At 48.6% G+C, this 14,883-nt stretch overlaps 2 protein-coding genes across 2 annotated transcripts; one reads left to right on the top strand and one right to left on the bottom strand.

Annotated features, from left to right (window-relative positions):
* Positions 1 to 5,603: 5,603 nt before the first annotated feature.
* Positions 5,604 to 6,722, bottom strand: PG986_001901 (uncharacterized protein; the record flags this gene model as incomplete). The annotated part of the gene is made up of 1 exon (XM_066838123.1): positions 5,604 to 6,722. The coding sequence occupies one exon, from the start codon at positions 6,720 to 6,722 to the stop codon at positions 5,604 to 5,606; it is 1,119 nt and encodes a 372-aa protein (XP_066707016.1).
* Positions 6,723 to 14,173: 7,451 nt separating this feature from the next.
* PG986_001902 (uncharacterized protein) lies at positions 14,174 to 14,470 on the top strand (the record flags this gene model as incomplete). The annotated part of the gene is made up of 1 exon (XM_066838124.1): positions 14,174 to 14,470. One exon carries the CDS (start codon positions 14,174 to 14,176, stop codon positions 14,468 to 14,470), a length of 297 nt encoding a protein of 98 aa, XP_066707017.1.
* Positions 14,471 to 14,883: the final 413 nt, after the last annotated feature.

Here is a 14,883-nt window from a genome sequence, read left to right on the forward strand (position 1 = left end):
TGTGTCTATTGGGATTTCCAGTGAGTGCAGAAATGTATAGCAACAGGAACGAGGCAATGTTGATAAGACATGAGGGCTCTTTAAGTACTTGTGGAAGAGTGGGTCTTGATATATTCTTCATGTCAAACGTGGAATCAGGCTGGTGTTCTTAGCGAGTCGATGCTCTCGACCAGGTCTTCCTGTCGTTTGTTGTACTGCACCTCTTGGCCGAACTCGCCGACAGAAGCGAGCTGGGAAGTTCTGAGTACCATTGCCGACCGGGCTGATCGAGATCATGATAGTAATGCTGTAATTATCTAGTATTATACCGCATGTACTGCACTCGACCAACAGCTCTGTTTCTGCTATATAGAAATAGAAAACGAGAAAGTGAGACTTCAGCAATTGATATATATAGCTTTCTCCCCTTCATGTAAGGATAGGATAGTGGATATTGTATTCTTTTATCATAAAGGGACTATCATTATGGATTCGTATATCCTATATGCAATCTTCTTTGCGTCCCTAGCAATTTCCCTGATTACTTACGCGAAGTACCACAAGCATCTCTATGCATTGGCATTGAGATACGGATACTACTTGAAACTGCCATGGATATCTCTTACGGTGGCTGAGGTATTTGCTATTACCATCTTGATGCTGGAAAACGCCATTCTGACTTTATTCCTACCCCGATTGACTGACGAGAGTCAGGCAATTGTATCGATCAAGCTTTCCTTGGTCCATTTGCTCCCGGTATTCTTGGGAGCAAGTACTCCCTTCTTCCACTATGTACTTCATGACACTCTTCGCAAGATTCATACTTGGCTAGGAATCAGTGCAGTCGCACAGACACTTTTCCACGGAGTTTCGTTTGCGTCGGTGGCAAATAGAGAGCAAATCATATCGGGCAGCCTCGCAGTATTCTGTTTCTTTGCAAGCTTAGTCACTGGGATGAAGTTATGGCCTAGTATACGATACATGTCCAAAAAGTTACATGGGTTTCTGGCCGTGGCTGCTATGGGGTTTATGCTATGGCACACATGGGAGGTTTCGAGATCTTTTTCCTCAACGGCCTGGATCGCAGTCTTTCTTTGTGGCTTCTCCTTGTTCTTGTCGCAAGCCATAAAGATACGCCCCTTTCGTCGTTCAGCTTCCATTACCAGTGTGGAGGTGCGAGAACATATGATTTACATGACCGTGGCCATAGGGAAAAAAGAAGAGGCCGGACCTAGCTATATTTTCCTGAAGTCTCGAGATCTGCCATTACGACAGCGTTATAGGTCTGAACCAATACTTATCTCATGGTGGGAGAAAAGTCGGCTGGAAACGAACGAATTCGGACTACTCCTGCCGAAATGGATGTTTCACTCGGAGAAACTCGCTTTTCAGGCCCAGAGGACAAGACGAGAGCCGATACAGGCATTTATTCGAGGGCCGTACCGAGACACCCATAACTTAAGCTGCTATGAAACTGTGCTTCTCACGGCGCAAGGGATTGGCATTGCTGGCGTGTTGCCCTTGATACTGTCCCTGCTAGAGAGGAAGCACAGCGATACGAGAAACAAGCGTACTGGATCCCTTACCATGTTAAACAACGATAAACTCCGGAAGCTGGATTTATACTGGCGACTAGACTCTGAGCATCAATACGATTCGGCGGTGGGCTTGCTCGATCGTCTAAGCGGGGCTCAAAGCGAATCTTCTCGCTTGCAGGTATGGATAGCTTATGATACCCACCGCAATATCAATATTCCATCAAGAACCGGCTGGTCCAGACTCGAAGAACAGTCATACCTGGAGGAGACATCATCCGCTATCAAACGACAGTCTCAGTCTACCCCAGGGAAGAGCATCGTGATTGGTATGTGATCGCAGACCTTCTTGCAGTGGCTACTGATAAAATACAGCCTGTGGTGATCCTAAGTTCTGCGATACGATGAGGCAGATCACGCGTTCCCATATATCGACCTACAACATCATCCATTTCCGTGAGGTTATCGGTACGATGTAACGGAAGTGAGCTGGTGAACTGGATTCGTGCAGTGTAGGATAGCCGTAAGACCTGGCTTACATTCGAGGCAGTGTTGGAGGTCCCAATAGGCGCCGTACGCCATACTAATGTCCATATTAATACATATATTACAGTAGTAAAATATCGCGGATATGGAGGAAACAAGTTTGTGGCATGCCAATAGGGACAATTCTACGACCTGTAATAATGAGAGGTTAGAACGTGAAGCATGTGTGGGCAAACTATCTTGCATCAGGGAGCTGCGATGGAATTGGTAGCGAACTAAGTCACTGAGTAAAGCGGGGTAGATTAGCTTTGGTGGGGCGCTCGTCCACCAGGGAGACGCTAACTAAACCAATCTTTCCCTACCCCATTGGTAGGGCTGGTAGTGCATTGTCAATCTTCCTCAACATCAGGCGTGGTTGTCGCTAGCTGCGTTTTGCGTGTGATTGCTCGGAATTGCCTCACGATTTGCCTGGTATACCGACCTCCCAAGGTATGTGGCAGACGGACATGTACGACGTCGTAATTAACCTTTACCAGTCCCAATTTGTAAGCCTATCGCAGATCATACCAGAGAACTTCTTATATAGCTATAACCTGGTACGGTGTGCATTTGGGGGGGGGTTGAAGAAATAAGCAGTTGGTTCTTTGTCTTACGAAAGATCGAAAACGGCGTTTTCGATCTTTAGCACCCCATTGTGCCCTTTGCGGCTTTCACCTCGGGCAATGCTTCGTTGGCCTATACCTAGATAAATAGATTGCATGAGCTTGCATCATGTGGCTTCTTTATTCGGTTGTCATAATTGATTACTGACGAAGTGGGTGGGGATGACTATTTTTAGGGTGTTTGCTCACTGATGACGATACGGGCTAGTCCCAATTGTACGTCCCATTTGTACCCACCCCATCCATGAATGCGATTGAGCTCTTTCCCATTTCCTGTTAGTAGCGTTCTTACCAACATTCTTTCCTGATTTCCGTTCTTGCTAGCAGCTCCTCTCTCCAGCCGCCCTGTTCTGCCACCAGTTCTGTTCTGCCTTCCTTTCTGCCAGCAGCTCTGTTCTGCCAGCAGCCCTTTTCTGCCAGCCGTTCCTTTCTGCCATCCCATCTGTTCTGCTACCAGTTCCTTTCTGCCAGCCGTTCCTTTCTGCCACCAGTTCTGTTCTGCTACCAGTTCCTTTCTGTCAGCAGTTCTGTTCTGTCAGCCGTTCCTTTCTGCCAGCAGTTCCTTGCCAGCTCCTTTCTGTCAGCAGTTCTGTTCTGCCACCAGTTCCTTTCTGTCAGCCGTTCTGTTCTGCCAGCAGTTCTGTTCTGCCAGCAGTTCCTTTCTGCCAGCAGTTCTGTTCTGCCACCAGTTCTGTTCTGCTACCAGTTCTGTTCTGTCAGCCGTTCTGTTCTGTCAGCCGTTCCTTTCTGCCAGCAGTTCCTTGCCAGCTCCTTTCTGTCAGCAGTTCTGTTCTGCCACCAGTTCCTTTCTGCCACCAGTTCTGTTCTGCCAGCAGTTCCTTGCCAGCTCCTTTCTGTCAGCAGTTCTGTTCTGCCACCAGTTCCTTTCTGCCAGCAGTTCTGTTCTGCCACCAGTTCCTTTCTGCCACCAGTTATGTTCTGCCAGCAGTTCCTATCTGCCAGCAGCCTTTTTCTGCTGCCGGTTCTTTGTCCAATTCTTCCCTGCCAGCAGTATTTTTTACAGTTCTTTCCTATTTTGTTCCTACTAGCAGCTTGTTCTCCCCAAGCCGGAACCTCCATAAAGCTCTACATAAACGCCTAGTAGGGTGCGCACCTGGTACAGCCAGCCCAGGCACATTCCACCCCACAGTGATAACAAATCATATCGTTCGCTACCATTGGTGCCCCAGCAACCCTGCAAACGTCGAAAACGACGTTTTATGTCATCCCCATCCTTACTTGTGCATTGGACCTACACCCTATTCGCCCCCAGAGAATCTCCTAGTGTCAATCCCTCTTGCACCCCATGGATCCTCCGCTTCCTCTCTTCTTTTCCTTCTTCCTAGTTAGCTCACATCGAAAACGGCGTTATCGATCTTCTTCCGTGTTTTTTGTGAGAGATATCACTTTCGATCTGTCTCCTTGGTCCTGCCCACGCGCTCCAACAACCGTATTGCGGGCGTTGAGACTTGCTCCAGCCCCATCCGACTATAAACTTCGAAGGGGTCCCTTGATCGTCACTGCCTACCACCAGTCTATTTCTTGAACTATGTGTACTCACTTTAAACGCCACCCCCTAATTTCTTCCATATTGTCATTATGCACAACGGCAACCGCCGGTACACAAGTTGTCCCGATGGCATGCAATGGTATGTTTGTTCCACTAACAAGTTTTCCGGTTGCTGTCTCATCGACCCGTGCGATAAGGAAACTTGTCCGACCACTGCATCGGAGGCAACAGTGCAGATTTCCTCGCACTCGTACGTTACTCACTTTTCGACGAGCACGTCAGTCCAACGACTTCTCCCGACAGCTGAGTCGGAACCTCGCAGAACCGAGCCGCATCCAGGCAATACCACGGGTTTGCCTGTCCTTGCAGCCATTGGTGTCGCGCTCGGGGCCTTGTTCATTGGCAAAATACTAGGCATTCTCATTTGGATAACATTCAATAAGTATCTACGAGTTCGTTCAGTACGCAGGCTGGACCTTGCAGCTAGTGGGGCTCGTACAATATTGCAAGGTAGGTAGACACAAATAACCCCCAAAGACACCTGTACCTCCACTAAATCTTATTGTAGAGCCTGGTACCACAATTTCGGAGCTGGAATCCCTACCATATTCCCAGCCTCCGCAATGTGCTGCCTCTGAACTCCCCAACGAAATCCTCGCATCCCCACCTCAGTTGTTATCTCCAAATCTCAAGACGGAGGCCTGCGTCACAGATTGGACAAAGCTTTGAGCCCGACTTATACCGGAACTATAAATGCATTCAGAACGTCGCCATCTTTCCAGCCCTGAGATGTTAATGTGAACGATTCGGAGAGCCGTTTCCCCATGTAAATGATGAGTATGCGAGAGGTCGGCTACGGTACATTAGTGAGCGCCAACCATTGCATCTAATAGCATACACCTATATTGAGCAATTGCTCGGTCCTTTCTCGGATGACTCTCACCGTGTTCCAATGTTGCGCATGCACGTGTATGTCCTGATGCGCACTATCACTAGTGCGAACAGCCACGACAACATCGCGGGTACCTACGGTCGGGACGAGTATATAACGGCCCTGGATCTGCCACGATGGAGGAGTAGACCCCATTATCGATGATTGCAATTTTGGGATCTATAGAAGGACGGGTATTATATTGTAACTTATATCATTTATAGATCAACTTAACAGGATGTCGTCATCTAACCTTGCGCATTTGCCTTCATTAGCCTAGGAGAGCGAAAGGTGGAGGATACTCGGCTAACCCCACGTCCGTCTGAGAGAATCCAATAGTGAGCGGGGTCAGGACTAGAGGGGTAGTAGGCGGGGAGTGCTGATGGTCGGGAAGACGCATACGTGTCACCCCGATGCTAGTGGAACGAATGGAGTTGTATTATGTGGAATACTGGATACATGATACGCCTGCATCGCGACTTGGCCGCATATACCGCGCCTCAACCATTTGCAAGATTGTCTGGCAGCAATTGTGCTGCCCCTCGGCTCAACTCGCGAATCTCGTCGAACCTGGGGTATAATAATTCCAAAAATCTAGTGAACTCCTCTTCATTAAGCCTTTCGATCTTGCTCTGATGGCCGACTGGTATGAGGGCAAAGGTTCCATTCCCAAAATGGCTGTCAAGCTTGCACCATATCCGGCCCGCGGCAAGTTGCTGCTTCAACTGAAAGTGTTTATGCTGGTATAGTTGCGTCGACGTCTTCAACGTTCTTCCAGCGGGGATATCTGGGTAAGCCAAAGCCATCATGCCTTTGAGTGACATCAATTGCAAGACCCTCAGCTTCATTAACTCGGCGGGCCCCGTGTACCCTTTCCGTATCTCAGTCTCGAGGCCGTATCTCACGACAGCAAGCTGTTTGAGGACGTATCTGCGAAGCACATCCTGTTCCAATGGTTTCGCCTCCAACTTTTTAATCGTCTGGATCATCTCTGGGATATTCTGAGGCTGTAACGACGAGGCTGTGAACTTAGGTTGCGCAAACCACAGACATTGTGCCAGATCATCCAGCCGCCCCTGTTGCAGTAAGTCGGCCAGCTGCTGTAACGACTCGGTGGTGTCAAGACTGGCGGATCCACCCGCGCTATGCTCAGAATCATGGCTTCCAAGGCCAGGTTCATGGTTGGGTTCCAGGTCGTCGGCAACGGACATCTCAAGATCCTGTTCGTCCGCATGGTTTGTGCTTGTGTCAAGCTCGGAGTCCAGGCTTCCAAGGGGTTCCATGTCGGACTGGGGATCGTTGCCAACGAACAAACCGCCCTCTTCTGCGTCGGTGTTTTCAGGGTCCTCTTCTACTGCATTAGATTCGGTACCATCGCCTGCATTGGCTTCGCCATTCTCATCGTCACTTCCGTCATCACCTCCGTCATCACCTCCGTCACCAACTCGACAGAATCCTGCCGGCCGCAGGGTCGCCATTGGCCTCTGCCAGCTAATGCTGTCCTCAGAAGAGCTGTGGGAACTGCTGTCATCTGACTCTTCCTCGTCCGATGGTTCGGTGAGTTGCTGCCCTCGCAATTGCGTTATGATACTTGGGAAAAGGTCCCTAATTGGTTCCATGTTCGCATCCCCCATCTGCATATGTGAGGAGAGATGATCTTGGACTTCGATCATCATGTCAAGGCTTTTCGACATCACAAACCCTTGCTGAGTTGGTGTCGCTGCAGCTAACAAGTCGATGAGTCGGATCAAAGATGCTTTCATTGCAACCAGCTCCTGCTCTAAAGAAAGACGAGTTGCTTGAGAGCGCTGATCTGTTCTGATGCGGCCCTCCATTTTGCCAGGACACGAAGAAATTGACGGAACCACATGCAAGTAGGCTGCTGTGAAATTCCCACGTATTTCTAGGTTGGAAGCTGCCATGCCTTCCACTGCCCATTGCGCCTGATTGGGTACCGTCCTGCTGGGTCGTCACAAGAATCTGGCCAAGCCACTTACTACATTGCAGCCATGATCCCTTGATTGCTGTTGGTTTACGAGGTTGAAAGACAAACAAACTGAGAAGGGAGGGGGTCGAAGAGTTGTACAAGTGTACACAAGCACGTTCTGACGCGGGATTGAGCATCTTCCCCGTCTGCATATGTGCCGTGAGGCAGTCTTGGGCTTCCACCATCTCAAGGCTTTGCGGTATGATAAGCCCCTGCTGAGTTGGTGCTAATAGCCTGATAAGTTGGCTTAAAGATGCTTTTACTACAAAACCTCTATATAACGAGGCGTTCCGCAGACTGGAGAACCGATTGACCGTTGTGCAATCTCCGCGTATTTCGAGGCCGGATGTCGCCATGTCTCCCACTGCCCATGGTAATTGGATTGGGTACCTGGGCCGTCACTGCAATCCACCTGCGGTATTCCTAACATTGATCACTTGACGATGCGTTAAACCGATTCAAGCAGAGGTTTGCTAACCAACAATGAAGACCATCTGCCTGGCCAATGTGAGGCCGTGGCAGTACTGCGTTGCAGTAGTGTAGGTAGAAACAAGGAGCGATGTGTCTCTACAAGAGCCGATTCGGACGCTCTGATTGGAGATCGAGCATCTTGGTAAGATCTTGCTCGTGCTGGATCTAGCGATGCACCCTTGCATCTTGGTTCACTCTCGGTTCGCTGCAGACGCAATAGAACCTCGCCTTCCTGGTAAAATTGATGTATCTAATTCTGATACCGTTTCGACGCAACATTACCATTCATCAATGCATACATTTACTTGCTTTTCACTTTTGACCTGTGCAATCATCTCCGATGACATAACCCGATGACACTTGGGCGGACGTTGTCGCGTCGAGCTACTGATTTAATTGAAGGGGTCAAGCTTCACGTAGGGGTAGTAGGGCCCTATCACATGTACCAGTTCACCATCAAATGGGTAACTTCTAGCGGACCAAAGTTGGCGCTTTTGGGTGGGGTCGGTTTCAGTGATGCACTTAGGTACTTTGCCCATCACTGGGGGTAACGCTCAACGCTACTAATGCGTGCGCCTCCTGCTGTATGATTTCCTTGCTGCACTCTTCAATGTCTTGATTGGGTACCGTCCTGATGGTTCTCACACCACTACTGCAAACAGGTCTTACCGCCGCCACGATTCGGGCCCGAGAATACTCGCTACATGCTCTCAACTGGTGCGCCCATAGTGTTCATGGCCAGACGAAACTGTAAGACAATCATGAACAGTACTTGATGGAAACGCACTGCCTGAACGTATCTGGGTTGACGAACGTACCCACACTCCCTGATGCGCTTCAACGTGTTAAAGACACACGGAAGCTCGCACTGCCGCTGCCAGAAAAAGGTCAATTTGTGAGACTACGAGGGCGCCGCGTTGAGCTTATGATTCAACGAAGGTGTCTGAGGCTTCTCGCGGAGAGTGGAAGCCCGTAAATGACATCCAGGAATGTGCCGGAGAAGGAGCGCGAGTTCGGGGCATTCGGCCCAAGATGTAGAGGCTGGCACGTGCAGCAGTGAAGAGAATAGGTAGTCTGTTGGTGGATACTAGCTGACGAGTATGATACTGATTGCTACTTGGCACTGACAGTCCTTTACCAGTAGCCACCCTACCATGACCAAGTACTCCATTACCGCTACCTAATCTAGTAGTCGACCCAGGTCGCTATCTACTAGCGGATCCACTACCAGGGGCCACAGTAGCCCGCACTCAGGCTGCATTGGCTGTCTACCAGTTTTCGCGCGACCAAATCTAGTTACGAGTTTTCCCACCACCTGCCCGAGCCGTCGTATTTAAGCCAAATGGAGGAAGCCTCCTGTTTCCATTTCTTCATCAGAACGATATGCACTGTACTGGATGCTCTGCATTGCTAGACGTGTGCCATAATGGCCTCTGTACATTTTAAGCTCCCCACCTATACTAAAAGTCGGAGACCACGGCCGATTGTTGTCAATTGTGGTATTCGGGACGGTCATCGTCCACCAACTCCTTATCCGCAATTGCCTGAACCGCTGCAAGTTGCACATCAACCACCTCGCCAACTGAATTATACCTCAATACGAGAACGGCATCATCGAGGCAACCACTGTGTTGTTACACGGTCGTATGCCCGCCATGAGTTCAGGCATACCAGTGACCCTAACTACACGGCTTATACTCGTCACGACTTCAGACGAACAGTCGAGCGTGAACGCTACGCCACCACGAGTCGAGCTGCACGATACGAGACCAGGAATGTAGAGAAACATGTGATGAGAAATCCCATCATAGAGCGAAAGGTATTTCAGGCAGAGGATGAGCTGGCTTCAAGGATCCGAAAGATGAAGCTCGGAAACCGGAAGTAAGAAATAGCTCCATAGACATGTACAAATATAAGCCCGGTGCGTCTCTTTGATTTTCCAAAGTCTCGTGGTCTGCGTCGTCATCATCATGGAAATCCCTTATGAGGAAATGGTTCTTGAATCCAATGCGGTGCCTTTAATTTTTAATATAGCTGCTGCAACTTGTGCCTGGCTTTTACTCTCTGGGTTCTCCATCTTCCCTGCTACATTCACAGCTCTCCAGCAGATTAATGTCTACTCGCAATATCATGTCCTACTGAGCCACTCACTTCTTCCTTTCGTTGCTGTGTGCACGACGACAGGCGTCATTGGACTTATATGGCTCTGGTATAAGTGGAAACACAACTATATATGGCTGTTGAGCCACATTTTCATGTACGAGTAATCCCGAACTCGATTCCATGACTGACCTAAGGAGTAGGCCCTCCATGTTCAATTCTGCGAACGGGTTGATCACAGTTCTCATCAACGTTTACACGGCCCAGGGGGGCACCTGGTCCACCACAGCGAAGGCAGCTTTGGCTTTGACAAGCGTATTCACGTTTTTAACGATGCTTCTTTCAGCATCATGTAAGCTTTGGATAGAGGTTCTAAGAATAGGGCAGCGGCGATAAGCACGTTTTGGTGGGGTCTTGATGTGGGCACAATATCTTGTTCTGGTTTCCGAATTCTCGAAAGGAGCCGTACTATATAAACAAACAAAATTCAGATTGGCGGCAAAAGAGCCACACTGTTCATGTATGCCCTTTATGCCTTCTTCATTGTGGTTGAATCTCCGCCGCGGGGCTCCTGGACTTGATGGCCCCTTCCTGGAAGAGATGTCTGGCCCATTCCAACGGTTGGATCAAGGACCTGACAAAGAGGTTGACGTGATAACTATCATCAGAGGGCCTCAGACACGCGAACTACCAGGCCACGTACACATGTTTCACTCTGACTCCTCCGTCATCCTAGACTGTAGCCTGCACCTGCAGGCCTCCATGCCGGTGATCAAAGCTGGCTGGATCCCCCCCAACATTATTCGACATCCTGTCCAACGTGCTCAGTCTTTGACTGGCCCCGAAATTGCACGCCGATTCTACTCGCGAGCTCTCTTATCACTGTCTAATGCTTGCATCTTCGTGGAAGCAGAGCACGGCGGCATTGCTGAGATTTTGGCTGAATTAGCAAGTTGGGTCCATCCCACTCCTCCAGTATTGCGCCAAAAACCGGTCATCCTCATATTGACGGAGAGGGAGGGAAGCATGAGAATGTCTCCCAAAGACTTGGAGTGGACATTTACGACTGAGGTTCTAGCAAGTTGCAACGTACTGCGAGAACACAGTTTCAAAACAGCAGAAAATGCATGGCGCGATTGCTTTTCTGGGCTAATGGTACAGGAAAGACCAACCAAAGGGCAGACAGCGGTTGACTTCTCAACAGGAGTTTATGTAAATGCCGGTTTCCATAGAGCTTTTACGCGGTCGCAAGTCAGGACTCTGCTACGGGTAACTTGTATTCATTTTGCAGAAGCCACTACGGATACTTTAAGTTTGGTTCGCGCATCACGAGCTACACAGCCTGTACCCCAACTCCTTTCAACTCACATCGCCGAATTAGTTAAGAGACACTCCCGAGATCCTGCCTTAGCCGGATCGACATACCGCTTCATCGCATCCGTGCTTGTGTCCGACGCAATTCGGAGCAACATCTGTAAGTATTCGCTGTCAACTAGGTAGACATGGTATAACTAAGTTTGAGATAGGGTTGCCACCTGAACCGATATTCACAGAAACCTATCGCTCGTTGATTGAGAACATCGAGGATCAGTCGAGGGCTACTGGACTCACCGCCATGCTGCAAGATCACTTTGTTAGACTGGCTAGCCAAATCGTTGCCAATCAAGGCTATACTAGGAAACACCTGGAGGTCATCAGGTCCATCCCTCCATCACTGCAAAGAATTGGAGACTCCAAAATCTGCTTTGCATGTCTTGCTTGCATGACCTCAAATACACTATCGTGTGGGCACGAACTTTGCGATTCATGCATGTCAAAATACGCTTCGGTTATTACCAATGCTCGGACTGTTCTTCTAGCCACATGCTTATTTTGTGGGGAGCCAAACGACGTGGCTTGTCGCCTTCGACCACATAATGCGGGAGTCAGGGTTCTGGTTCTGGAAGGCGACATTCAGAACGCCCTGTCGATGTCAATATACTTGAAAAGCATCCGCAGCATACTGACAGCGCCAATGGGGAACTATTTCGATCTTGTCATCGGAAGCAACATCGGAATATTTTTCGCCATTATGCTCTTCTGTCAAGGGGCGAGCGTTGAGGACTGTATACACCATCTCCGAGGACTGAAATGGGTCAAAATACACAGGAACGGAATTCAATTTGGCCCAGGATTAAACTTTCCATTCAAGGATATCCGTATCCAAGGTCCAAAACTGTGTTTATACTGCAGGGGCCGCCTCATCACAATGGTGGAAAAGTCAATTTCGTCCAGAACGGAAGAATGGCTCCGCAAAAGCTTCCGTCCGCGTCCCTCGGATACTGGTTTCCAAGTAAACGCTTTAGTGTCACGCCTTTGGCCTGGAGCGTCGATTGATGTTTCACTTCAGTACTCCCCAGCTATCTCCTCGCACCTTGAGGAGCAAGTTGATAGCCTCATTGGGTCTCTATTTTACATCAATATTGTTGAGCCCTTCCATTTCTATAGTGAAACTCCCATTGAGATAGGGCTACAAATAGGGTGCCATATCGAGCCTGGGCCTTATTTGACTTCCCTTCTCATGGCGCTCAGGAGGAAGAAAACTCGAATCCACTACCGTGGAGACAATCCATTGGTAGTGGCAGATCTATGCTCCGATCAAAGTTGGAGAGAGGTCAAAGAAGGAAAAGACTTCCTAACTTTGCTAACAGTCACTATATCGTCTCCTTCGTCTATTATCATGATAATGGTCGATTCAATGAGACAGGAGGGGCAAGTAAACATAAGTAACTCGCCCTGTCGCGTAGAAAACTTGCAATGTTCTCGCGAAGGAGCCTCGGGCATATCACAAACATCTGGGATTCGATCTGTCATTGCTACGATATCTTCACTGCAGGAGGCTTTACAGAACATGAATTAAAATGTATAATGTTCAATTCTTTGGAATATTGAAGTATGTTCGAGTTTGCGGTCTTTGGTTGCCATTAATGTTGACCGGCTCTTTCTGGAAGTTCTGACTGCTGATTGGTGAGGGCGAAAGGGGTTGATCGCGTCGTCGTCTCTCAGCGACAGTGATGAAGTCATCAGGGGTCATTTTGTTAGATGCCAATACCGGGCCAGCTGGACAACGAGGAAAGTCGCCATGGGACTGATATGAGTATGGTACACCGTCTTTCTCCACATAAACATAAACTTTAGCTCCGAAAAGTTCATAGAGCTCGTGCATCTTCTTCATCCCATTTCTCTTTCTCCCTTTCCACGACTTCAATAGGGCGTATGATGCCTTCATGCTGTTAGAAAACACCTTGAGGTTGGTACTGTGCAGCTTCGAGGAAGTTGGATTTGGTCCTTCTGAAAATTGTTCTGGATTTCGACTTCTGAGTGTCTCGCTTTATATCAACCTGTAGAACACAAGATAATTAAGCGCGCGGCAAACATCTTGAGTCATTCTTCCCGGAAATCTGAACTAGGATTCTAAATTTAGGTTCTTGGTTTCTGGAAAAGTGGAATGCCTATGAACTCATATATACCTAAGGACATGCCCAGTCAAGCTTCATTCTCAAGCACCACGCAAACATGGATTTGAGCAACCCTGTCCACAGAGCGGAAGCTCATCGGCGAGGGGACTCAACCTCGGAGATTGAACATGCACTTGCCTATGCGAGGCTGTTCAAGAGTGGCGACTTCCTTGACGCAGCCTCCGCAATCGGCTTCAATCCCTTTGTTATTGGTCATCCCCAAGATATGCGAAAGTTCTACGATGGAAACACAAACGATTGGATCAACCTGGTCTTTATTTCGAGTGACGGCACAGGTGAACTCCATGACATAGCGCAAGGTACCGCTGACTTGAAGTCATGTCTTCAGGAACATACCTATAATGAGCAATTATGCGAGGCACATCTTACGGACAGCAAGATTATTTTGAATATATGGGACTGGGAAAACGAAACAAACGTTGCCCTTTCACAACCCATATCGGGTCTTTTCGAACAACACGAAGGCTACTATTCCACATGTCTGCTTTACAGTTTGGTTGACAACAGGCACAGAGATAGTCTCGCACTCAAAGAGTGTAGAGTTACTGAAGCCCCTCTCCAAAGCATTGGAATACGATCCATGGTGAAAGAAGACTGGTTTCTATGCCACACTCCAGTATCAGCAGAATGGAGATCTGCCGATGACTGGAAGGCCCTCATCCGACTTATGCGAGAGTACGTGGAAGATTTTGTAGAGGACGACGTGTTGTTACCGTGGCGCTGGCGATTGTTCGAGGATCAGGGAGACCTTGATTCTACTCCACTCCTACTCCGTCTCAATCAAGCGGGTATTTTGACGATTCAATACCAAAAGAACTATCACATTACCCAAAGAGCAGGTTGGCAAGAAGTTTCTGGTCTGAGAGAGTTCAAGCAAAACTCGTCCCTAACATTCCTCCTGCCTTCCAAGCCCAGAACGGAAGAGTTCTGTCGACTACTTTTAGAGGACGAGAGAGTAACGGCAACGGCGGTCACTTCTTTTGCCCCATTCATCATGCCCGGGAGCGCTTCTGACCCAGTCATGGCATCGTCGGAGCGTGTTGCTCCGTCTCTAGAGGAGCTGGAGAACGTGGCATGGAAGAACAAGAACTACTTCCCACCTGTTGATGAAGCGTCTGCCAAGAAAACAATCGAAGAGCTGGAGATGGAATCATGCACAGCCTATACTGGGGACTTCGTATGGGTCACTGTTACCGCCACGTCCAACGATGCCGATGTTTTGGCGTTTATGGAGGAACACCTTCAAGGTTTCGAGCAGTATTTCTGCCACAACGTAGATGATTCAGAATAGTATTATAGAAGTAGTTGTCCCTTTCAAGAATCTAGTAAACAGTTTGGTCAATCGGAACCCCTGATATAGTCAGTGAAAGTGTGGTTATGATCTTGCATGATAGTACTTATGTCCAGGTAAGCTCGGAGCCTTCAGGGCTTAGTGGCATTAGAATGAGTGAATATCAATAGTTTCCATGAACATGGAACTGCCAAAAATTGCAAGAGCTGCTTTATGGTAAATAATGCAGAGATGGTATCTCTTCCACTTGCAAAGCGCCTACATGGTTCCACTGACAAAGAACAAGGGGCCCTACCATCGCTGGATTGATCAGAAAGCTCTCCGCTGTGATGAACCTGGTGATTAGCTAAGGATCATTGCAACACATTAATTTTGCGCGATCTGTTAGAAACATTTCGAGGGCTGTTTCACAA

This window comes from Apiospora aurea (genome assembly GCF_038362705.1).
Source record: "Apiospora aurea strain CBS 24483 chromosome Unknown utg000001l_segment0_segment0, whole genome shotgun sequence".
Taxonomy (NCBI): Eukaryota; Fungi; Ascomycota; class Sordariomycetes; order Amphisphaeriales; family Apiosporaceae; genus Apiospora; species Apiospora aurea.